Source organism: Rhamphochromis longiceps, linkage group LG10 (genome assembly GCF_057381845.1).
Source record: "Rhamphochromis longiceps isolate RC_006_pf linkage group LG10, R_longiceps_female_GT1.1, whole genome shotgun sequence".
NCBI lineage: Eukaryota > Metazoa > Chordata > Actinopteri > Cichliformes > Cichlidae > Rhamphochromis > Rhamphochromis longiceps.
Window position 1 is genome coordinate 16,031,450 of NC_140566.1, and position 24,442 is coordinate 16,055,891.

Sequence of the window (24,442 nt, forward strand, 5' to 3'; positions counted from 1 at the left end):
TTAATGAAATAACGAATAAATAAATGTCCCACAGGGTAGATCAAATGTGCATTGTACTGTATATGCAAGCTACATTCACCGTCCTTTACGTGCACCTAATACAGTCTTAACAAAAACTTTATCAGGCAAAAACAAAAAGGTGCCGATAAAACATGACAAAACAGCACAAGCAGAGGTGGCAGTAACTTTGGAGAAATAGTTTCCCTTTTAAAACACTTTGATTTAAGCCCCTCAGTCCCGCTGGGCGTGACCACCTTAATACAACCTGAAAGAAATCACATTTGAAAGGCAGCAACAAAAATGAAGCATAAAAGTGACACTTTGGGTATGCTGCACCTGTGCACTGGCTCACGCAGAGGCACGTTCATTCAACTTCATAACTCAAGATTACAGAAAATGAGTACATATGTATGGGAAATGAGTTACTCCACATTATCAGTGTATAAAAATCAGTGTTCCAACAGCTCCTTCAGAGCACATGCAAGTGGACATTTATAAGGAGAAAAAAAAAAAAAAAAAAACCTCAAGTAACAAACAATACAACTGACAAGTTGTAAAATTAAAAGAATGGGGATGATAAAACTGCAATTATGCCTCGAGGAGAACTGAGTCAGCTATAGAAAAAGAAAAAATATATATACACATATACTCTCATAACTTAACCACACCAACTTGACTGGTTTAAGCTGGAGTGTTTTTCAGTCAGTGTTTGTTAACTGAAAACAGCAAATTAAATTACTTGTCTTAGTCAGCAGAAGCTCACCAATGTGCACAGAGGTGTGTGAACAATTCAGACTTTGGAAATATCTGAATAGTTCCTAACATTTAAAACTAAACTGAATTTTGTGTGGCCTCCAATTTTCAGGCTGCATTCAATTTGCGTACAAATGAGGGGGTACAGAAGAAATTAGGAGCCTTCACATTCCAGCTGCTGAGAATTTCAGGAGATAACTTGTTTACTTTTTCCAAGCGGTGTAAAAAACCCATCTGATAGTTGAGTTAAGGACTACACATGTACACAAAAACAAATAAATGTTAGACTGGATTGAAACTGAGCTAGATTGATGGGGAAGACCATCTTTATTCACCTGCATGTGGCTTTGGTGTGTTAGTAGACTGTTTTTCCATTAGCTCAGTGGTGTTTAGAGTGCATAGTGCTGCAGTGCGTGCAAGCGGCACCTGCAGACAGACGCTTAGACTGGATTATTAAAATCAGATGGTCCTAATGTGCCTGCTAACTAAACTACACTGGCAGGATCAGGTGACCACAGCAAGCAAATATCCCAATTTTAATAATCAGTCCATATGCAAAGGTGACCTTTGACAGTGCCTGAATGTCTGGGGTTTTGTTTGGTTGTTTTTGTTTTTTTTAAAGCAGACACTTTGAATTTCTCCCTCACAGTATAAGAGCAAAACACCATTATTTAATTTCTCTAATGAAAGCAGAAATGATAACCTAGCCTTAATACTTCAATTCAGTAAACATTTTTATAAATTATGGGACTTGATAGAAAGGATACTGCTCCAGGTAGGATGGAACACACACCACCTCTTTGCGGAAGTCCACTGGACACGAGAGCCTTCCCAGCCGTTCCTCAAACAGATTCAGTGCCTCGGTCAGATTTGCGCTGTTGCCCTGATGGCCAGCAGCAGAAAAGATTCATGAGACTCATACAGATAAATAATTAGGCCCTGACACACAGTAGAAATGATGCTTGGTCATCGCATGAAGTGTTTCAAATAAATTAATATTTAGTTCACCTTTAAAAACAGTATTGACAAAATCCCCCAATCATGAACGGTATGGTAAATTAGGAGCAGACTCACCTGTGTGAAATACTTTCCACTGGGATGCAGCACTTTTATAGATAGATCTAAAATGAGACGCAGGAACTCCCACGTAGAGTCTACAGAAACCAGACAGCATGTGACAAGTTAAACATTTCTTCACACTGCACCTGTGTGCCACCTTTCCTGATGTATGGCTATTGTTATCAATACCTTCTTCTGGCGAGGTGGATATTGGGATTGCAGTGAGGTCATTAATAACATAATCAAATGTCCTTCCTTCCTGGACATACTTCTTCAGCAAGGGAACACAGTCCTGAATTAATATCTGCAATCCATGAGACGAGGAGATTATTCAAAATGCATCTTCAATTTACCCCTGCTTCAAAACTTTTGTCCTGCCTATTGCCGCTTTAAAAATAATTAATAACGCAAAACACATTTTGAGCAAATGTGCACACACACACAAAAAAAAAAAAAAAAAAAAAAAAAAAAAAAACAAACAAACAAAAAAAACACACACCACACAATTCAGCACTCACTTGGTAACAGTCTCCCTTCAGGTTGTCCAGGATATCACCACAAGTCTTCCTCATGTATTTTTTGCACCCATCTATCACCTTCTGGTCAATGTAGAAGCTTTATTAAGGAACAGTCAGATGCACACACAGAATTACACTGAGAATAATGCAAATCTAAGTGTGGAGATTTGGAGTGATCTAAAAAAGTGAATGTTTGCTTTAATATGAACAAAGTCACTCAAATGAAAGCTCAGTAAAGGATATCTCCACCATGGTGATCATCTTTGGCTTTTGTTTGACCAACTCAGCAAGTATTCCTCCATCACCTCCTCCTAAAATCAGCACTTCTTTTCCAGCGTAGTTTTCTTTTCCACTGCCTGTGATGGCCTGGGTGTAGGCAGAGTCACTCTCTGCAAGGTCTGCAAGAAAAATTTGTTTTTAAAGGCAAAACAAATAATTCTTATTAGACTGACTCTAAGTTAAACAGTCATTTTGAAAAAACAAAATCTTGTGTGCAAGCAACATGCCATGATTTATATACTTACTAACGTCTCCATCCAGAACTAGAATATTCCCATACTGCTGTGAGTGCAAAATCTTTATGTTTTGGTATTCAGAATCCTCTTCATACACCACCTTGTCAATGTCATACTCAATTAGTCTGCCATCGGCTGTGGGCCAGTAGCGGTCAACTTTTGCTCCTCGCAAAAGGGCTGGAAGCCTTTTGGGAGGTGGGGGGGGATAAATAATACTGCACCATGAAGTACGATACATTTACAAGAACAATATAGTGATACTTACTTTTTAATCCTTGTAATATTGCCATTTAAGAGAACTTTCAGCTTATTTTCCAGTGCATTCAAAAGCTGTGGAGTAAGAATAGATGCAGCTTAAACTTTCACCAAATTTGTGAAAGGTTTCATATTGCTACACAGACAACCCTAATGCAAAACACATCGGGAGTAAACAACACCATAGTTGGTGTAATTTAACCCTCCGTGTATGCACTAGCATTTAGGGATGTGAAAGTGTTTGAATACAGGAAGCCAGTACACAGACAGTAACTAAGTATCTTTTGACAGGCACTAAAGATGCCTATGGTCAAAAAGGGTTGGGTTATCATTATATAGTCCCAGAGATGTTTAACCTTATTAGTTTCAATGTTGGTAAAAACAATAGCCCTGTGTATGCTCTTACATTGTCTAGCTGTGCAATGTCATCATCTTCGTAAAACTGCAAATCAACTGTGACCAGCCCCTGGGAGTGCACACGCAGGACAACAAACCTGAGAATTGATGTAGGAAAGAGAAAACGATGCAAAACAAAGTTAGAAGAACACTAAACTAAAAACAAAAAAAGCCACTCAACGTGTGCAATGCGACCTCTCAGAGGAAGCTGTGAAAAGTTCCTCTGTTGCAAAGAAGTTTGAAGGGTAATATTTTTAAAGTTTGAAGAGTTAACTGAAACATTCCTGCAATGCTGTCCAACTAGAAGCATGCTCAGGATTTATCAGGAAGTCTATCAAGAAGCCGTAGACATTGCTTAGAGAGTCAGACAACACACAAGTTTTAGAATTCTCCAAAGACCCACATTTGGTGAAAACACATCCTGGCTTTGGGATATTAGTACACTTATTTATTAGGAGTGCAATGATACACAAAATTCACGGTTCGATTCGATATTTTTTTGATACAAAAAAAAAAACAAAAACAAAAACTGTTTATGCCTTTTTAATTTGTCATGTATTAAAATTATAAATACATATTTTAACTCAAAAGTACAGTTTTTAAATTTAATGTCGCTGAAACAACAAAGTAATAAAAAAATAAATATATCTGATTGAGGAATCACTCATCTTTGGAAAGGAGTTTGTTACAGAGAAATGGCTCTTTCCAAAATAAAAGCTATACTGTACGCTTCTTCTGGGCTATATTCTCAGCAGCATATTAACCCTTGTATGGTGTTCGGGTCTGTGAGACCCGTTTTCAGTTTTTTTCAAAAGAAATTAAACAATTAATTATTTTTTCAACCTGAAATTCATTGGCTTTGGCTTATTTTCTGTGAAGAACATAAATCCAAACTAATTTTCAATGACCTCATACTGTACCTCCCCCCACGCATTTACATTACATACAAGGTGTTTGGGTCCACTGGACCCAGGTCTAATAAAAGTGTTGAAAGTGTAGGTCCTGTGTTCCCACACTCTGTCTTCCTCCTTTCTGGTGCTGCTGATAGTGTTTTCTTCCCCTCCTGCTCCGCACAAAGTTGCAACATTGTTGAAAATTCAACTATCAACACCGTCTGCTCTGACATTCCTGCACATTTTACCCTCTTTCTTGAGGGATCCAAATTTTATTTTCTCATACCCTGTCCCACCTGCAAATTAGGGGCATAATACTATAAATAAGACTTTGCCAGTGTGGTTCCTTATCCCAACTGATCAAGATGGCAAAAGATTATCTGCTGCGAGGGCCATCCAATTGATTTTGGAAGAGAGAGAGGCTTCGAACGATGATGTTGACAAAGAGGTTTCAGAATATTTAGCATTTCTGAAAATTCAGAGTCTGACAGTGACTTTGAAGAGGATGAGGTTGAGCACCATTTAGTAACAAAACGAAGACGAGTACCCCATCTGCAGCCAGCTCTAGGACCAGAACAAGCCCACCAGACAGCAAGTGAAGAAACATGGATGTCAATAACTGGTGAAATTGAATGGTCTTCTTGCCCAAGAAATGAGCCACCCTGCAGAGCTGTTACTGGGATAAGCCAGGGCCAACACGGCTGACAGTTACTCATGTGCAGGACATCAAGTCTTCATTTGAGCTTTTCATCCCAGATTCCATCCAGAAAATTATTCTGGATTGCAGTAATCTAGAAGGAAGGTGTTTTTTTGGAGAGAGGTCGAAGGAGATGGACCAAATTCATCTAAGAACCCCAAAGGCCTACTTTGGGGTTCTTATCCTTGCAGGAGTTTTCAGGTCCAAAGGGCAATCCACAGAATCCCTGTGGGATGCAGAAACCGGCAAGAACCTTTCCGTGCATCAATGACTCTGGAAAACTTCCACAAAATTTCCAGGATTATCCGTTTTGATAACCGAGACGACAGACCAGCTCGACGGCAGAGAGACAAGCTAGCTGCCATCAGGACAGTGTGGGATAAGTGGGTGCACCACCTCCCCCTGTTTTACAAACCTGGGCCTAATGTCACCATTGATGAGCAGCTGATCCCATTTAGTTGTGGAACATATTGCTTCACATGTAAATGTGTTGTGTCTTACCACTCACTCCACTTGATTATAACTGATTTATGTTTTTTATAACATTTTATAAAAAACAAACAAAAAAAAAAAACGAGAAGCACATTAATTCATAAATGTGATCTAACAAAGGTAAAGGGAAAAAATTAACCATGTTTGCTGTTCATATGGCTTGTAATTGGGATGAAGTAAACATCTGTTTAGTAATTTAACATAAAATTGTTTGATAGTGTTAATTTGGAAAGCCAAAACTCTAGCGGGTCCACCAGACCCATGAACACTGGCTGAGTAACAAAAATATGAACACCACACAAGGGTTAAACATATCAGGTCCCCATAAGGAGAATCATGTGCTAACAAATGACTCGGGTCAAGTTTGTACCATGCGTGCTTGTTGTTTTTGTCTGCTTCCACTTGTCTTTGCATTAGGATGATGTCGGCGTAAATGTGCAGTCATATTCGTTGTGTTCCCACTAGTGCTGTCAGCGTTAATCTGAAATGACATTAACGCGGATCGCCCCGTGCATGGGGCTGGACGGCCAACACGTTAATGAGAAAACTGCGCTAACGCACTAGTTCCCACCAATGTAATTGAGCATTGCGTGGCACATCCAACATACTGTTTTACTTTTGTCCATGACGCGCTTACCTTCAGGGTCATACGTCACATGAAAACCAAAATGGTTCCAAACGCCAGGTCTGAATGAGGGTGGGGGAGGTTCAATTTGGCATGTTGCAAGGAGAGCTTAACTTCTGTTTCGCTAGCTTGCCCTGCGCTCAGTGAATCTGCGTTCGATTACTCCGCCTAGGCTGCACTGTCGAGCGCAGATCCACTGAGCGCTCAACACAGACAGCATCGTCAGAAGAAAAGTTGATAAAATAAATGTAAAAATTTTGTATTGTTCGATACATATGCGTACCGAAAGCACTGCATCGAACGGTTCAATATCGATATTAGTATTGTTGCACCTTTATTATTTATTTATACAGACACAAATCTGATTGAAGACGAGCCAACAAGTACCCTAGCCAGATTAGCTTTAAGCTATCACATCCTAATACACAAAATGTTTTGCCCAATTAGGATTTAGTAATCCAAGTTTTACTGCTAAAGAGTTATAATTAGACTGAAGGAGTCACTTTTGTTTGTGAAAAAATATTGACCTTACCTGCCATTCTTGCCCACAAAGGTAGCAAGATAACCATGCCCGTCTGTATCATGAATAGTCTCTGTCAGTTCCTGTTCATGAAATATAGACAGCAGACCAGACACTGTCGAGGCAGGGTCAACTGAAAGAGGGAGCAAATAAATCTGATGTGAACAAAATATATTAATCAAATACAGCTGCACTTCACTTTCATTATCATATACTCCATTTATTATCTGTGACAAACTTTGTTTCAGAAGTCTGTTTAGAGGAACCAAAGGGTTTTTAAAAAGAAGAAAAAAAAAGCCTAATGACAGTTTGAATCTTCATAGCTTCATTCTCACACCACTATCAGTTAATGGTAAAACCACAACAATGGCAGACATGCACGTCTTCCTGGATGATTTTAATTGGACTATAAATGTCTGGCAGAGCCCTCAAAGCGCACGGGTGCCAATTTACTACATGCGTTTACTGATTATCGTGTGTTAACGGGGTCACAGACTTAGGTCGACGAAAAGCGCGTGCTGCATGATTAAACAACGATTACTCACACTTGATGTTATAATTTATACTTATGAAACAGACACACCTGTATAAGTCCTATAAGTCATAAAACAAATCCGCATTATATTAATTCAAGCTGTACTTTTCGCAACTATTTGATGAGATCGCTCGGGCCCTCTGTTATTGATTACAGAGACTTGCTAACACGGCTAGGCTAATCATAGCCATGCTAGCCAAAGCTAACTGAGCTCTAATTAGAAGCTTATGCTGCACTGACAGTGATGTGACTTTGGTTTCAACCGTAGTTGCTTGCGCTGCTTTATCCACAAAGATACCTGCTAAACAGACATTTACGCTGACCTGTAAATATGTGCCACTGACATTAAATATGCATACTGATGTGACAGTTCACGAGCTAATAGTGGCCTACCAGTGTCAAGCCGTACCTGCCTACGGACAGGGGTTTGTACTGGTGGGCACAAGTAGCATAGCACTAGGGCACATGCATATAGTGCCTAAACATGGGCAATGTACCAGTGGCACTTTATAATCCTGGCAGTATTGACTATAAATTAGCAGGCCAAAACTAGCAGGCTAGCAAAGCATGCAGCCCTGATGCATAACGAAATGTAACGAAAGACCTTCCTACAGTCAGCTATGCATCACCTTCCTCCTACCTGCTGTAGAGAGGTTGAAGTCGAGAGTGTAATGTCGGACTGCCATGTCTCACTACAACCGTCATCCATGCCTGGGATAGCAGACTGCGAACCTTTATCTGCAGAGACAGGGGGCGGACCCTGTTACCGCTACAGACTGCACTTGCTAAAGTGGGCAGGGCTTCTGCGATGACCGTGAAGTCCTATTGGCTGCGGCTGACGTCAAGGTGGGGATTCACTACGTCACCATGCGTTAATCAGGACAAGTGGGAATTTTGATTTTAATATCATTCAATCAGCGACTGTTAAAAGTTTCACAGTCATTGCATTGAGCGCATGATGTTACACATCCTATAATCAAACAAATCTGCACATATTGTTACCATCTGTCCCTCTTCGTGTGTGACTGTACAGAACTTTTCTCTTTTATCATGTCCTACAACGCATAATGGAACAGTATCTTGTTTTTTAACTGACTCTAGTTTACAAAAGGGGAGTCTCAAACATGAAAGATGGACATAGTTTCCAGATCTGCAAAGTACAGCCAGCAAACCTGAATCTTTCAAACAACCAGCAAGCCCTCTGTAACAAGGCCCTGGATTACAAGGGGCCACTTTTGTACTCTTATGATTATTCTATATTTGTTTTTACTTTATTTTTTATCTTTATTTCTTTGTATGTTCTGTTCAACAATTTCGTGCATATGAAGTATAGTGACTAGTTTTAAAGATATATTTCTTTTTTGTCACTTTACACATCATAAAAACACAATACTGAGCTACAAAATACACACAGGACTCCTACCTAAAGGTATTGAATATGAAAATGTGCATGCACGCATGTTTATTCTTTCTTTACAAGTTTGTAAAGAGGGCTGATCTGAGATATTTAGACAGGGCGGGGGACGGACTGTTGCACATGAGGTGCCGTGTTACAAATTTACATTTCCATCATGAGGGCAGATATAAGTAAACAGGTGCGGGGTATTGTACTTGGAATACTTCCTCAGAATGCTGTAGGACAAGACTTTGTATTTTGTAGGCTCTAACTGGCTGCCAAGAAGACTGTCCTTGTCAGCAAAGCTGCATATGACTATTGACACATTTCTTTTAAGATAGACTCCTGTCATACTTTACAGTGCTAAACAAATTTAAAAGACCACCACAGCACTGGTAATTGCTAAAAATATATATTTATTTTTTGTTGCTGCAATTTCAATTAAGATGTTTCAAATTAACTTTTTAGTTTTAAACAAGTTTTTGACACATTTGTAAAAGATTTGTTTTCTTGTTTTTGTGACAGGCGGTCTAATAAATTTGTTAAGCACTACTTGAATGCCAAGCCTCTAAAATAATAAAATAATTTTGTTATTGTATGTTCAGAAAAAAGGATGTGAATGAAAAAGACCTCTGCCAATGCTTGTTCAGCCAGTATATGTCATTTATATTATGTTATTATATTACTTCATATTATATTACCTTTATATTACTGGTATTATACATATGTGATTACACAATGTAAATTCGCACATGCAGTACAATCCTAAGATTAAACAAGACGTCTCTTCTTTGTCACTTTACACATTACACACCTTAAAAAGGCAATATTTACTTACAAATGTACACAGCATTCAGCATTCATGAATGAGTGTGTATGTGTGTGTGTGCACGTTCACTCTTCTCTAGAGTTTGTCAAAAGGGCTAAATGAGTCCTTAGTATAACAGCCTGGGGGGAGAGACAGTTGCACATCTTGTTAGCTTTCAGGCTCCAACAATTTCTTTTTTTTTAAAAGAAAAAAGCCTTCTGGCCTTCTGGCCTCTAACTGGTTTTGCAGTGGTGATCATCAAAATGATTCCTTTATTTTTTCTGTCATGAAAATGATTTTATTGATATCATTTTCACGTTTTCTGTCTTGTTTTAGAGATTTTAGCAACCAACTTTGCTTTCTTTGCTATGTTTGTTTTTGGTGGTGGTTTTAGACATTTTATTGTTATTTATAGTGTCTATTTTGTTGTGTACTAAGTTACACAGACTGCTGTGATACTGATACTGTTTATAAGTGCCCAAACCTCTCTCTGAAGATATTTCTGTTTGTAGACGTCAAGAAACCATGGTCACGTGTGCTGCTAAATTAGTAAGCTAAACCTTAGATGTCTTTAAATGCAGGCTAATTTTCTAGCTAACCTGGCTGACTTATGACTGTATGGCTGGCTTAGAAAATTTAAAGACCTGAATCTTGATTCTTCTGTGACTTTTTAACTTTGTTAAAAAAGAAAGAAAAAAAGATTGTGGTTGCTACCAGCAACTGTAAATAATAGTTTTTATTGGTTCACAATGAAAGTACCTTTATTTTGAAATATTTGAGGGACTAGATTAGTTAATAGTTTGTTTATTCGTTTTTTTTTATCTTCTTCCAGTCTTCCCAGGTCCGCTCACAGTTGCAGGAGACTAGGTGGGCACACCAGGGGTCTCTCGTTTCTCCCCAGCAATAGATTTCAGTTTGCTGGAAACATTGCTGGGGAGGATTTTCCAGTTGCTCCATAACTTGAGCACATAGTAATCCCTCAAGCAATCTACAGCTCCAGCTGGTCATGCCTGGAAAACCTCCAAAAGAAAGTCTCCCAGATGGTATTCTAATCAGACGCCTGAGCCATCTCGTCAAACTCTTTCTGAGCAAAGGAAAAGCAGCTCTATCCTGAGCTGTGGATGTGCCAGATCCATGGACTATTTGTGAGGCTGGGTCCAACCACCAAAGCCAGGTAAAGTGTTTAAAGAATCCCTCCAGACCTAATTAGTAAAGTGGACGTTTGGAAGGTAGATTGACTGCTAAATCAATAGCCTTGCCTCCTGCTCAGCATCCTTTCTGTGACAGTTTTCAGTGACTCACTGGTCGACCTGTCCAAAGGCCTCTTAGAAGGCAGCAACTCACTCACAACCCAGAGGAAGCAGTCCACCGTTTTCCAACAGTGAACCATGGTCTCAGACTTAACACTACTTTAAGACTTAACACTCACTTTCATACTTTTATACTGTAAGCACATAGAGTAATTTCCACCAAGAAAAAATAACCCTTAAAAAAACAGAGGCATGATATTGTTCTTAAACTGGACACTCTTCTCACCCTGGCTGTGGCCTGGGCTCATATCACAAACAGGAGCAGAGACAAGTGGAAAGTTTGTCAGACTCCAAGCACATGCTGAAAACCTGACTGACCTTGTGTGGAGAATACTCACAGATTTCACTCCACTGCAAGTAGGACAGAGGTACTGATAATGTTTAGTTACTTTTTTTTAACTTTAAAAAAACCCAACTTAGTGCATGAACAAAGAGAGAATATTAAGAACAGTGTTAATTACAAACTCTCTTGAACCTTGGCTCTATATGGGCCTATAAGGGTATCAGTGAAGTCACACACAGGCTTTTATGACTGTCTTAAGCTGCTGCTGTGCCAGGAAGGTGATTAAGACTGCATGCATTTACACAAATAGAAGGAATTTGATTTCACTTCATAAGTGACTTGATTGGTGAGCAGCTACAGTGAAAAAAAAACAGTCTGTTGTATTTAATTTAAATAAGAGAACAAGAGAAAATTCAAAGAGTGATGATGTGACCCATGCATTACAGTAGTTACCAAAGAGCGTTAAAGCTATTTTTCTCAAGAAGCATAGCTTTGCAAGCTACCTCAAAAATAGTCACATCACTGCAAAGCTACACTATATATAGGAAGAAGTCTAGTTTTGTTAACTAATGCTTCTTATTAAAAGCGTTTTAAACTAAAAAAGAAAATAATGGACAAAAATGTACTTTTAGTGCCTGTGTTACTTTAGTAACTATGTAATGATAAAAAGTATTAACAGTATTAACAAAAAAGAATTAATATGTGTTATTTAGCTTTCAACACAAATTACTGAAGAAACTGTATATACTTTATGTATTGCATACGTAGAATGGTTAAATTATTCTAGTTATAACTTATAAGAAGCACGTTGTGAGCAGGGACCTCACTCCTGCCTGATGTGTCACACCATCAGGTGTCCTCTGACATAGCTTTAGTTCAGGTATTACCAAACTGCCAGTCAGTGGGAGGTTTATTGTCTTTTTTCATTCCCTGCTCCTTTTTTTGTTTTAATTTCAATTTAATTTGGCTTTTATTGAGTTTGTTGGTTTCAGTTGAATGCAAAATGGATATTCTTCATTAAAAGTATTTGCAAGAAATTCAGTTTAGGTGGTTAGTAACTAACTGCACAAAGAGAACAAGTAGAACACATTTCCACACAAAGCTTTTATTCATTTAAAGGAAATGAACTCAGACAGAATTACTTTGAATGTAACATAAATCCAAGGACAATTAACAGCTGAATGTTCGAAAGGAACACAGTACCTGAAAAAAGATTAAGAGGAGCTCTAGTAGTTTGTCCTTGGTCAATGTATCTATTACAGATGGATTTTAATCCAATCTGGGTTATTACATAATTTTTAAGACTCTTTCAACACTACGCACAAATGGTACTTAAGTGTATCATGCTATCAGTCTTCAATTAGTGCCCATAATATCCAGAGCCTCCATTAAACACAGAGGAACATTTAAACCAAAACAGCAAATAATATTCTTCCACAGGATGGAGTCACATGTGTTATTAAAGTTGCTGTAATTGATGTTTTTTATGATAAATGATAGTGACAAAATAACACAACAATAAAATGATGAACCTCAGTATTATTGCCTAAATGCACATCACATTTGTGTCAGTGTTGAATTCTCACTCACTGCCACTACACCCATGAGCAACAATGCTATTATTGCAGGTTTACTGACTGACATTCAGGATTATTTTATTTATCCCTTAATAAAATATCCTCACATGGTTTTGTCATTTTGACAAAATATGTGGGAACAACTTGTTCAGTACCATTAAATATATCCGTATCCACAGTCTCCAACAAGCAGATTATTAGAAAGTAAATCCACCACAATCAAAAGCGTCAAAATCAGAGTCTGCCACTTCAAAGTCAAAGCTGTTAAAGTGGGCGGAGTCGAGTGCAGGAGTGCCAGTGTGGTACCCTCCTGCTGGTCCCATGCTGGAGAAATCTGTGCAGAGTGGCAGATCCGGGGCTTTGGCTTCCAGATTAGAAGATGAGCATGTGCCTAAATAACCCATGGCAGAGGAAGCAGCAGCCCCTCCCATCAGCAGATAAACTGCCTTCATTGCTTGGGCATTATTGATAGTGCCGTGACGCAAACAGCCTGCTGAATATGCACCTCCTTTATGATACTTAGTACGGGAAGAATTCCTGCCTGTTGAAATGAACAGTTTGAAAAACATGTTTTAATAAACTATCTATGCAATATTTTTTACATGAAAATAGAAGAAACACCAGTGCTCACCTTTCTCCTTCGGGGAAGCGCCAGTCATTGGCCCAGGGGAGGATGACTCTGTGTCGCTGACAGGTGGAGTTGGTGGATCTTTATCCAGGATTTGTTCAGGCACAAGATCTCGGAGAGTAATACGTGGTTGTGGCATCTGATGTCGCTTGCAAGGACTGAGAGGTGATGAGAGACTCTGTGGAAAAGAAAATGGAGATGCTGTTAAAGAAAAATAATGTTCCCAACACAATGTCTGCCAGGAATTCAAAGAAATGAATTAATCGACTGATTAAAACACTAAAAAAAATCTAAGGATTAAAAGATTATCTGAAAGCGCAGAGCACATTCTTTATGTAAATCAATCAATCTAATTTCCAAAGAGTCCATAGTGTAGTGTATAGTCTGTGTGTGTACAGAAAATATGATTTTGCATGCTAATAGTGATTTCTCTGAAAATATATTCACACTTTTTCTTTTTCGCCCCACTGACTCTGGTGATTCACAGCCTTCTTTCTAACACCACTACAAGGTCTACATCAGGGGTGGGCAATCTCAGTCCACGAGGGCCGGTGTCCCTGCAGGTTTTAGATCTCACCTTGGGTCAACACACCTGAATCACATGATTAGTTCGTTACCAGGCCTCTGGAGAACTTCAGGACATGTTGAGGAGCTAATTTAGCCATTTAAATCAGCTGTGTTGGTTCGAGGACACATCTAAAACCTGCAGGGACACCGGCCCTCGTGGACTGAGATTGCCCACCCGTGGTCTACATTCATTGTTTTATGTGAAACATCTCTTTGATACATACATTTAATGAATAGCAATGACATACACCAGGCAGAAACATTTAAACTACATGTCTATTGTGTAGGTCTCCCTTTTAATTTTAAAAGCTTTGACCGTTGTGACATGGACTGCCTGCACAGGTGCCCTAGCAGGCGCTTTCAGTACGTATCTCTAAGCTCTAGTTTTTTCAGCACTTGCAGATACATACTTGACTTCAGGAATCCCGATTTGGGGGATTTTAAGGACAAGTCAGCACATTGAACTCTTTTTCAAGTTTCTCATCATTTTTTTCAGTGTGGCTAAGGAAATCCTGCAGCATCCAGGAGTGTAAATAGTCTGCAAGAAGGTTTGATAGGTGGTATGCACCAAAGTAGATGGGGTCACCATGGCTACTCTGACCAATCTGCCATACAAAGCATGGTGTGATGCCCCATGTTCTTTGACATGGGGCATCACATCATTTTTCTTTCATTAATGTGATCAAGTTCATCTATTTTGCTTGATAACAAATTACAATTATTAATAATGATGGTAAACATAGATGGTGAACATAGTAAACATTATTGTAAATAATTATTACACATAATTATAAATAATATAAATATGTTATTAACTTACCTTTTTCACTTTTTTCAGCACGTTCACCCACTGGCTGAAAGTGAAAAAAGCGATTGTTATTACCTTTATGCAAATTCATGTACAACAATGGAATACCTGGAAATTTTGGAATGTGTAGCTAATGTGTCTTTCACCTGACATATATGTTTCAAAATAGTCAAAAAGGCATATTCCCCAAACCACTCAAACTTTGTTATATTAAACTTAAATGTGTGCAGCATTAATCTAAAACAAGGCCCAAGAGTTAGCAGAGAAAGCCCCACAACACCTGCACTCTGCAGAGGTTTCCGCCAGCAGCAGCAGATACTTATTCTGGGGCAGGATCAGAGCAAAGCAGCAATCTCTGCCCCCGCCAGAGGGTAATTTAGGTAGGTCCAAGATCTCCTTGCCTTCCACAATCGCCTCACAACTGTTTTGCAAGAGTACCAGCTGGCTGGGAGGGGATGATGCATCATGGCACACTAGGAGACTGCCTTCAGCAGTTATAAGGAGAAATCTTTTCTTCCACTGTTTGAAAATAAATCCACCTGAACCAGAAATGCAGAGAAAAAGTCAACAGTCATTGTGTAGAAAATGCTTGTTGACAAAATGACAATGTGATAAACAATTCCAATCAGAATCACAAAACCCCCAGAGGATACTGAGAGTGATCAAGATAGCAGAGGGAACATTGTACACGTGGATTAAAGAATGAACACTGTGTCATTCCATCATCCCAGCAGATTAAAGGCAGTCAGATGGTTGGGGGATCAAGCATGAATCAGATCCTGTTGACCACCGTGTGCACATCATATAGTGTAATCGCACGCACACTTTGTGTTTACTTGTTCTATATGCAAATGGTAAACAACATATGGGTATTAAAATACCAACTGTCTAAGCATCTTTTTAGCATTTTTTTCAAACTACAGCTTTAGGTCATGTTTCTATCAGCATTTGTCACAGCTTTGGATCTTGAGTGAAACAATGTATATATAGATTCGTCTGTACTTATTTGAAGAAAAACTCATAATATGGTTGCTAATGGATACAAAGATGAGAAAACTGATAGGTTTCTCTTATTAAAATTGTACTCAAGAGCATTGCTAACTTGTCCTATTTATCATCCTTTTTTAACACCATCTCCATGCCATGAGATAATGATGGAAATTATACATAAATATATATAAACAAAATCTGCATTTGCAATAGCATGACAGAAAGTACACAACAAACTGGAAAATTACCGTAAGCCCTACAAAAAGCAACACATACCAACCGCTAGAAAGATCCACACCTGAAGTAAAGATCCGACTCACCATACATCCTGAGCATGCCCTGATGTATCCCCGAGATGTTCATGTTTACAGTCGATGTGTGACTCCAGTGGGCTGAGAGAGAAATGTTTGCACACAGAATGGCCAAAAAGCACATGAGGCTCAATGTGAGCTTTTAATGCTCAGCTTTAATCCCCAGTCAGCTGGGATGCTCCACAGAGTCAAAGTTCAGCAGCATGGTATGAAAATGGGTTGTGATGAGAGAAAGAGTGCTGTAGTGCGTGCAGAGATACTGTGTAAATCAGGATGATTCGACTGTTTTTGAATGTTTGTTTTTAATACCCATTTGCTTTTACATACACCAAATGGATATTACAACTGAAAGTCATTTTAAATCATCAAACCATCACCAGACATCCATTTCTTTTATTAAATACACACCATGAATAGTAAGCCAACAATATAATTAATCAACCAGAGGTTTTGTTGCTGTCATGAAAATAAAAATAATAACATTTTGGGGGGTTTTGGGGACAATTTAGTGCATTGTCATCTTAAACTGTGAATATTTATCAACCCGTGTCTAATCAGACAATAGTTTTTTTGCACTTACATTTACTTAAAAAAAGTAAGTCCACATTTAAAAAAATTGTAGGTTTATTGGAACCTACCAGGGTTTTAAATAGCTGGTTTTAGTAGCTGAAATGCAAACTAACTTGCAATGACTTTGCAAAGTTGCCAACAAATAATCTAAATGTTATCCTTTAATCGACTTTTATTATATAATCTAGTAAAATGCATCCATTGAAAAATAGTTAGAGTAAAGGTTAACTGGTGGGATGCACACTTGGGGATTCAGTGACAGCGAATAAATGCATTTATCATTTCAGGCTAAAGAGGATTACTGTCTAATGAATGGTGAAGTGCTTGATAAAAAACTTTAAAAGCTTAAAAATGGTTGAAGTGAACATTAACCTGGTTTTAATTTTTCCGTCTTTTTCATTCTTTTTGAATTGCAGCTTTCGCTTGCTGCATTTTTGTGTGTGTTTATTAATTGTATTAAATACAATAACAAAGGCTACTCGAGCCACTGCTGATCAAACTCATCTTTATTACACATACTGTTTAATGCCAAGTCCAAGATCAACTAATAGTGATATTACAGTCAAGCTTACCCTAATGTAATGTACTCTAATGTTTTCACTATCCCAGACTTTTAAATTAATTTAGGAAAAAACATTAAATAAAATTCAACATAAATACTGTAGTATGTGAAGAAATTAAAACTGGAAAAAATCAGCTGTTCTAACAAATAAATATGCTAAAGTTCCAATGATGCCACAACCACCAAAGCATATAATTGAGACTGAATAGTATGTAAGTACAATTAATATGCATGTGTGATATGTGTGGTAGTCTGCTTGAGTTACTGCACATTAACTGGTAAGCTGCTTTCTTTGAAACAGGTTAACTGTGAGTGACATTAGAAAACTAATGAGCAAAATCCATAAATTCTCTAAATTTGTGTCAGAGGCAATGCTTTACAAATAAGTAGCTAAATGACTAAACTTTACAAAAAGACTGGCATGAATTTCCCTTCTAGGGCAAATTCTTATCCCTTCTTATTCCTAATTATCCATAGAAATTATTAAAGTTTTTATTAATAGTCATCTTAATAGTTCACAAACAGGATTTTCTTGATTTTTCTAGACAATTCCAGTTTGCTGTGATATGACATGACAACCTCATTTGTAAAATATTTGAAGGAAATATTTTAAGAGAGCTGATCCTCAAACTGTTTTCTGAAACAGTCTCCAGCTGGGAAGAAGTCCCAACAGCGCTCCTGGTACATCTTCCACACATATGACTCCTGAAAAGACACGATATAAGAACACAAGAGGTAATGTGAGGCCTTGAATGGAGCACACTAACTAAAGAAAAACTGTAATAAAAACCTTCAGACTGACCGGCCCAGTGTGCTCGGTGTCATCTTTGTTGATGAGGTACATTAAAAAGAACCTGAAAAAAAAAGATCCTGTGAATATTTTCTTATTTGTGCATCCATGTAGAGATATACTACAGTTAAGCCCATAAATATTTGGACAGAGACAACTTTTTTCCTAATTTTGCTTCTGTACAATATCACAATGACTTTTAAATGAAACAACTCAGATGTAGTTGAAGTGCAGACTTTCAGGTTTAATTCAGTGGGTTGAACAAAAAGATTGCATAAAAATGTGAGAAACCAAAGCATTTTTAGCACAATCCCTTCATTTCAGGGCCTCAAAAGTAATTGGACAAATTAAATAACTGAGAATAAAATGTTAATTTCTAATACTTGGTTGGAAACCCTTTGCTGGCAATGACAGCCTGAAGTCTTGAACTCATAGATATCATCAGATGCTGGGTTTCCTCCTTTTTAATGCTCTGTCAGGCCTTTACTGCAGCAGCTTTCAGTTGCTGTTTGTTTGTGGACCTTTCTGTCCAAAGTTTAGTCTTCAACAAGTGAAATGCATGCTCAACTGGGTTAAGATCAGGCGACTGACTTGGTAATTCAAGTATATTTTACTTCTTTGCTTTAATAAACTGGTTGGTTGCATTGCCTATATGTTTTGGGTCATTGTCCATCTGTATTATGAAACGCTGCCCTATCAATTTGACTGCATTTAGCTGGATTTACATAAACAGTATGTCTATGAACACCTCCGAATTCATTCGGCTGCTTCTGTCCTGTCCTGTGTCACATCATCCCAGGGCCACTGGGAGCCATGCATGCCCACACTGCCTTAGCCGTGTTTTAGATGATGTGATATGCTTTGGATCATGAGCTGTTCCACAACTTCTCTATACTTTTTTCTTGTCATCATTCTGGTAAAGGTTTCATTTGTCCAAATAATGTTTTTCCAGAGCTGTGCTTCCTTTTTTAGATATTTTTAGCAAAGTCAAATCTAGCCGTCTTAAGGCTTATGAGTGGCTTGCACCTTGCAGTGAACTTTCTTTATTTGCTTTGATGCAGTCTTCTCTTTATGGTAGACTTGGATATTGATACGCCTATGTCCTGGGAAGGAGTGAAAGAGTTTCTTTTTAACATTGAAATGATTCTGCAATAATCCACAACAGTTGTCTTACTTGGACGTCCAGGTTTTTTGCATTGCTGACTTCACCAGTGATTTCTTTCTTTCTTTCTGTCTCAGGAGTACCAAACTGTAGATTTTGTCACTCCTAATATTGTAGTCATTTCTCAGATGGGTTTTTCTGTTTTTGCAGCTGAAGAATGGCTTGTTTCACGTGAATGGAGAGCTCCTTTGACCACATATTGTCTGTTCAAAGCAAAATCTTCCTAATGCAAACACCACACCACAAATCAACTCCAGCCCTTTTATCTGCTTGATTGATATTGATATAACGAAAGAATTGCCCACCTCTGCCTTTGAGTCAATTGTCCAATTACTTTTTTGACACCCTCCCTTTAAAAAGAGAGTAGTACATGCTAAACAGATGAAACTCCTAAACCCTTCACTCAATTTAAATGTTGATACTCTCAAGTGAAAGCAGATAGTCTACACATTATGCCCACACCCATAATATAACTCAAATATGTTTTAGGAAATAGGTAAAAAAAAAAAAAACTTTTGTCAGTGTCCAAGTATATATGGACCTAACTGTATACAAGGTAAGACAGAAGAGGGGCACTCACATGTAATTGGCCAGGTTGTGTTCATCAAAAGTGTGAGTCTCAAAGCCATGCGGCGTTGTATCAAAGTAGTCACTTCCAATGCCACATATGAAGCATTTCGTCTGCACAAAAAAACAGTGGTCAATGTGGCATGATAAATGTGTGAAAAATATAAACACTGAACACGACTGTACCTCCATGTCTTCCTTGACTTGCTCTTGTTGGTCTCTGAGTTCTCCAAAGGCGTCAATGATCAGACCTGCAGTACACAATAACACAATCATCACACATGTATATAAAATCTGAACGTGTCCTAAAATCACTTTTCTGTGCCAACAGTAATCCAGATGTTCCTCACACTGTCCCATTGTGTTTCTTTACTTTTAGTTCAAACCAATTATACAATTATAACATTTGATGAGTAATGAAGGATTTGTCTCCCAGGAGAGGATTTTCTATACCCTGAATGATGGCCAGCAGGATAACAATGACGAAGAAAAAGAAAGTAATATCAAAGACCACTCGATAAAGCTCGTATTCATCTCCAGCTGGGTCTTCAATCTCATCTCCAATGCCTCCGCCTGCTCGGACACCCACATACATGTGGAACAGATAACACTGTAAAGTAAAAAAAAAAATGTGGGGAGTGGCAAAGTTGAGAGAGGAAGTACAAAGTTTGTTTATCATCCACAATCACGTACAGTCATCATATCGTCACATTTCATATCTGGTTCGTCTTCATCTTCACTCTTGTTGTAAAACTTGCGGAAGAAATTGAAGGCAACTACGGTGTAAAGATACACCACCACAGCCAGCAAGCCCACTGTCATCATGAGCTAGCAGGGAGAAGAAGAAAGAAGAGTGAGCAAAGTGAAGCTTAAACAACATTAGTGCAAGTGAGTATTTCCTGCTCTTGCCTGTTTGCCATTGTGTGTGACTGAGGACAGGATAGTGCGAAGAGTCTTGACACCCATCGCAATATCCAGCAAGTGACAGGCGAAGAAGAAGTTGTTGTAATGCCCAAGCAAAGACATCACCAAGTACCAACAGAGATAAAGAAAAGTCTACAAAGAGATGTGTAAGTATAATTTAGTACAATGTAGTGCAGAAATAGTATAGTATGATATAGTATATAGGTTTGCTTACACCATCTGTGAACACCACACCAAATTTCCAGATCTGGTACTTGATGTCAATAGAAGTCACCCTAAAAGAGACAACATTCTCTTTAATGTGCTTGTTTTAGTTTTCAGAAATCATGCCAAATGTGCATCTGACTGTATACGGTACCATGCAAACACAGAGTTATCTGGTTCTTCCTGTTTCTTCTCATGTTGTTGACTCACATCCAGGGAAGCTAAATCAACCCCCAGGAGCTCAGCAATTCTTTCTCTTCCATAAATGTCTCCGTATTTATCCAGAACCTGGACATGGACATGCCATTACATGTGAACATGCTGTACTGAGCTCAAAGTTAAGACCACTTGAGTCAATCTTAACTCACCTTTCGCTTGACAAATTTATCCCAGTAGTTGTTTGGGAAAGAGCTGCAGGAAAATAGGATCATTTGTCAATTACATAAAGAAAAAAGCTTTTCAGAATTTTCTTGTGAGCCTGCTTCTCACTATTAAAAGCTGTTTTCTGTATCTACGTACGGTGTATTCAGGACTAATCTGTCCCACTGGCCCTTGATGTCATCATCCTCAGGTTGCTCAGTGATGTAGAGGCCATCAAATTCCAGCTTTCTCGCAAGTTCTTTCTCTCTTTTAAAAATAACCAGGGGAATCTGGCAGAAACAATAGCAAGTGCTGTTTCACTGAGGTATGCGGATGATTCAATACAATTTATCAAAATCTGTCAATATTTATGAAGAAATAGAGATGGGAATTGATAAAAATTTAGCAATTCCATTCCATTTTTTTTCCATTATCGACTTTCTGATTCTCATTCGATTCTCTCTGACTTTGCTTTGAGAGTCACCACAATTGCTAAGCAGTATAATTAATTACTCCCAAGTTAAAATTATTTATTATACTACTCTTTATATTACTTTGCTTTCTCTGACCTGAAATGTGCTGGATCATAATTACTACTTAACAGCAGACCTAACAACATGCAGCCCCATACACCAACACAAATCCCAATCCTAATGAGGACTGTGAGATTATTCTGTTATCATATGTTATCTTATATCTGTAGTTAAAGTAGTTGAATTATGTTAACTGCTGTAGGTCATATAATATCCTTTAGTCTAGATTGGGTGCTGTGTATGTAGCTTAGTTTCCATTATATTTTTGAGTTAAAAGAATGTGACCTTTTTTGGATTTGTTAGACAGGTGCGCATTACCCTGTACCCTTGATCTGCTGTGAATGTGTTACACTGTTTCTTGACATTTCATACTGCTGAATCATGAAGAGAATGTTGTGTGCAGAGGACCTTGTGCCGATAATAGAAGAAACAGACCACATTCCATACCCCCACCTTTACAGAGAGCAGAAAGACAGGGAGCCGAGGTCATTACTTAGGTGCCGTAACAGAGAAAGAATGTGAATGTTTAGGCTTTTACAACTAGGTGGGGGCCACTAAAGGCTATAAGAGCTTGAGTAACCCTCCACCAGTTTGAGACATGCTGTGACCCTTTGCAAGCATCTCTCCCGTCCGGACGTTCTTATGCTCTTAAGTGTTGAATTGTATGGAAATAAATGATTGTTGATTGAGCATTTATACACCGAGTATTGTCCTTCCTTCAGCCCAAAGATTAAAAGAATTGGGAGATTTTAACAGGACACATACATGATCTCATTATTTAGGTATGAACACAAAGCTGACAGCACAAAGCAACATTGAAAACCAGCATCAAGAGACTTTAAAGCCATCGCCACAGTATTTCTGCTGTAAGAACATGAACAGGTAGTAATGGAGGCATCAGCCTGACTACTCATCTGTTTGTTACCTGTTGAAGTTCAGGGTCTAGTTACTGGGCTGGGGTCAGCAAACACAGCTTTATCATCACTCTGGGTTCTTGGCTAGCTTAGCATTAGTGTTGATTATTATGGACCTTAGACCATGAGATCCAGTATTTCAAATTCTTATATGTAATTTTGCATATTATAATGTTTAATTAAATACTATTCAAACTACTGCCTCCTCCTAGACTAGCTAAGTAAATGCAACAACAACCATGGAGAAGACTACTGACAGTTCTGCAGATAACAAACATCAACACCCTCCACAGGAAAGCTAAGCTGCATAAGGTCAGTGCTGAGAAGGCTGATATTTTGCAGTGCACTGTATCAAAGCCTATTATTGATAATGTGCTAGGAAGAAATGCACAAGCAACTGCAATCACTGAAGCCTTGAGAGAGCTCTAAATAAAAGTCCACTCAAAAACTTGGGAGAACTTCATAATGAACTGAGGCTGCTGTCAATGCATCGAGAGCAACCACACACAGATGGCTTGGTAATGAGCTATAACTGTCGCCTTCCTAATATCAAGCCACTCATGAACTAGAGACATCGTCAGAAATGTTTACAGTTTTTTCTGATTGCTTAAGCACATTTTTTGTAACTATTGGCTAATTTTGCAAAACTCTTCACACAAATAAGAAAACCTGTCACCCAATAATCAAAACATTGTAGTTCTCTTGCAAAAGCAAACACAGCTAGATTACAGTTTTTTCTGAATGCTTAAACCCTAACTGTGATTCCTGTAGCACAATCTCTAAAACTATTCAGACTTATAGCAAAACCACTCACTGAGTTTGCAAAACTAAAAGCACAAAAACTGCTTTGCACTCAGTTTGCAATTTTGTAACACACACTTTGCAAAACTGTAGGCACAATTCACTGCACAACACTCAATTACCAAATTTCCAACACACTCCTAGCAAAAGTATACACATGTATGGCTATCATTAACACTAATTTGCCAACTGTCTGGCACACTTTCACATGTGAAAACTTTTTTAGATAATTTGTTCACTTTGCAATCAGCCTAAGCACTATAATACAGGTAAGCTGTGTGTGCGGAGTACAATGGAGGGAGCAGAAAGAGTGAGAAGTAGAGGAGGCCGAGGAAGAGGACGTGGAGGTGAAGAAGTAGGATGAAGAGGACAACAAGGACAAGGAGGAGCAAGAGGAAGACGAGGAGGGGGGAGAGGAAGATGAGGAGGGGGGAGAGGAAGATGAGGAGGGGGGAGAGGAAGATGAGGAGGGTGGAGAGGAAGGGTAGGAAGAGTAAGAAATAGAATTGCTGATGACATCAGAGCTACAATAGTGGACCATGTAATCAACCGTGGAATGACCCTGAGGGTAGCTGGCCAACGGGTCCAGCCTAACTCGAGCCGCTACACTGTAGCAAGTACCATAAGGACATCTTGAAATGAGAATCGGTGAGTACAGTCACTTCGCACAAAGATTTGTAGCACTGCCATATGCCAATGAGAAACACACCAATACCATTGATGTAAAAATACTGAAATTGTTACTTTACAGAATTGCTAGATGACCAGATGCTGGGGGCAGAGGAAGCATGTTCACTGCAGACCAAGTAACCCATATAGTCATTATGGCGATTGCAAATAATCCTATACTTGGAAATAAACACTTGTGTTTGTTTTGATGTGTTTGAATAAACACCAGTACTTGAAGTTTGGATCCCTCTATGCTTATGGATCTATGACAGAAGTATGAGCTCAAACTGACATAGCCTACCTTGTGCACAGAGAAAGCAAAAGCCAGATGTGTTTTGTATTCATACCATCAGTGTGCAGTTGGCGCATTGTGTGCTTAGTAGATGATGGCTTGTGTGTACTGTTTGATACGGAAACACCATTTTTACGAAGGTGTGAAGAGTTACAGTT

At 38.5% G+C, this 24,442-nt stretch overlaps 3 protein-coding genes across 7 annotated transcripts in view; all 3 read right to left on the reverse strand.

Moving 5' to 3' along the window:
* Positions 1-415: 415 nt before the first annotated feature.
* Positions 416-8,039, reverse strand: sms (spermine synthase). The gene is made up of 11 exons (XM_085420495.1): positions 7,899-8,039; positions 6,736-6,856; positions 3,507-3,594; positions 3,111-3,175; positions 2,855-3,030; positions 2,572-2,728; positions 2,331-2,418; positions 2,002-2,116; positions 1,828-1,907; positions 1,521-1,636; positions 416-987 (listed from the first exon to the last, which is right to left on the reverse strand). Exons 1-11 carry the CDS (start codon positions 7,942-7,944, stop codon positions 957-959), a joined length of 1,083 nt encoding a protein of 360 aa, XP_085276621.1. The 5' UTR covers positions 7,945-8,039; the 3' UTR covers positions 416-956.
* A 4,113-nt stretch (positions 8,040-12,152) lies between these two features.
* On the reverse strand, positions 12,153-15,190 carry LOC146660565 (uncharacterized; the record flags this gene model as incomplete). Its single annotated transcript, XM_085421645.1, has 4 exons — positions 12,153-13,173; positions 13,264-13,438; positions 14,648-14,681; positions 14,916-15,190. Coding segments are annotated over 4 exons (828 nt in total), but the record flags the coding sequence as incomplete, so codon positions are not given.
* The window catches only part of LOC146660566 (ryanodine receptor 1-like), a 57,722-nt gene continuing 48,335 nt past the window's right edge, over positions 15,056-24,442 (reverse strand). For 4 of the 5 annotated variants that reach the window (XM_085420500.1, XM_085420497.1, XM_085420499.1 and 1 more), the window contains 11 exons: positions 21,235-21,365; positions 21,084-21,126; positions 20,870-21,003; positions 20,726-20,786; positions 20,497-20,643; positions 20,281-20,415; positions 20,041-20,197; positions 19,774-19,838; positions 19,601-19,701; positions 17,871-17,922; positions 15,056-17,773 (listed from right to left, as the gene is read on the reverse strand). In XM_085420500.1, coding sequence (XP_085276626.1) covers positions 17,678-17,773; positions 17,871-17,922; positions 19,601-19,701; positions 19,774-19,838; positions 20,041-20,197; positions 20,281-20,415; positions 20,497-20,643; positions 20,726-20,786; positions 20,870-21,003; positions 21,084-21,126; positions 21,235-21,365 — 1,122 coding nt within the window. In that variant the 3' untranslated portion in view covers positions 15,056-17,677. Of the gene's footprint in view, positions 17,774-17,870; positions 17,923-19,600; positions 19,702-19,773; positions 19,839-20,040; positions 20,198-20,280; positions 20,416-20,496; positions 20,644-20,725; positions 20,787-20,869; positions 21,004-21,083; positions 21,127-21,234; positions 21,366-22,833; positions 23,267-24,442 lie in introns of those variants that run through there. The other variant, XR_014913538.1, reaches the window with a different exon arrangement.

Coding starts and splice junctions, on each gene's coding strand:
- sms (XM_085420495.1), bottom strand. CDS start 7,944: ATGGCAGTCCGACATTACACTCTCGACTTCAACCTCTCTACAGCAG. Junction 3,595..6,735: donor TTTGTGGGCAAGAATGGCAG/GTAAGGTCAATA, acceptor ATCAATTCTCAG/GTTTGTTGTCCTGCGTGTGC. Junction 988..1,520: donor GTTCCATCCTACCTGGAGCA/GTATCCTTTCTA, acceptor CTCAACTATCAG/ATGGGTTTTTTACACCGCTT.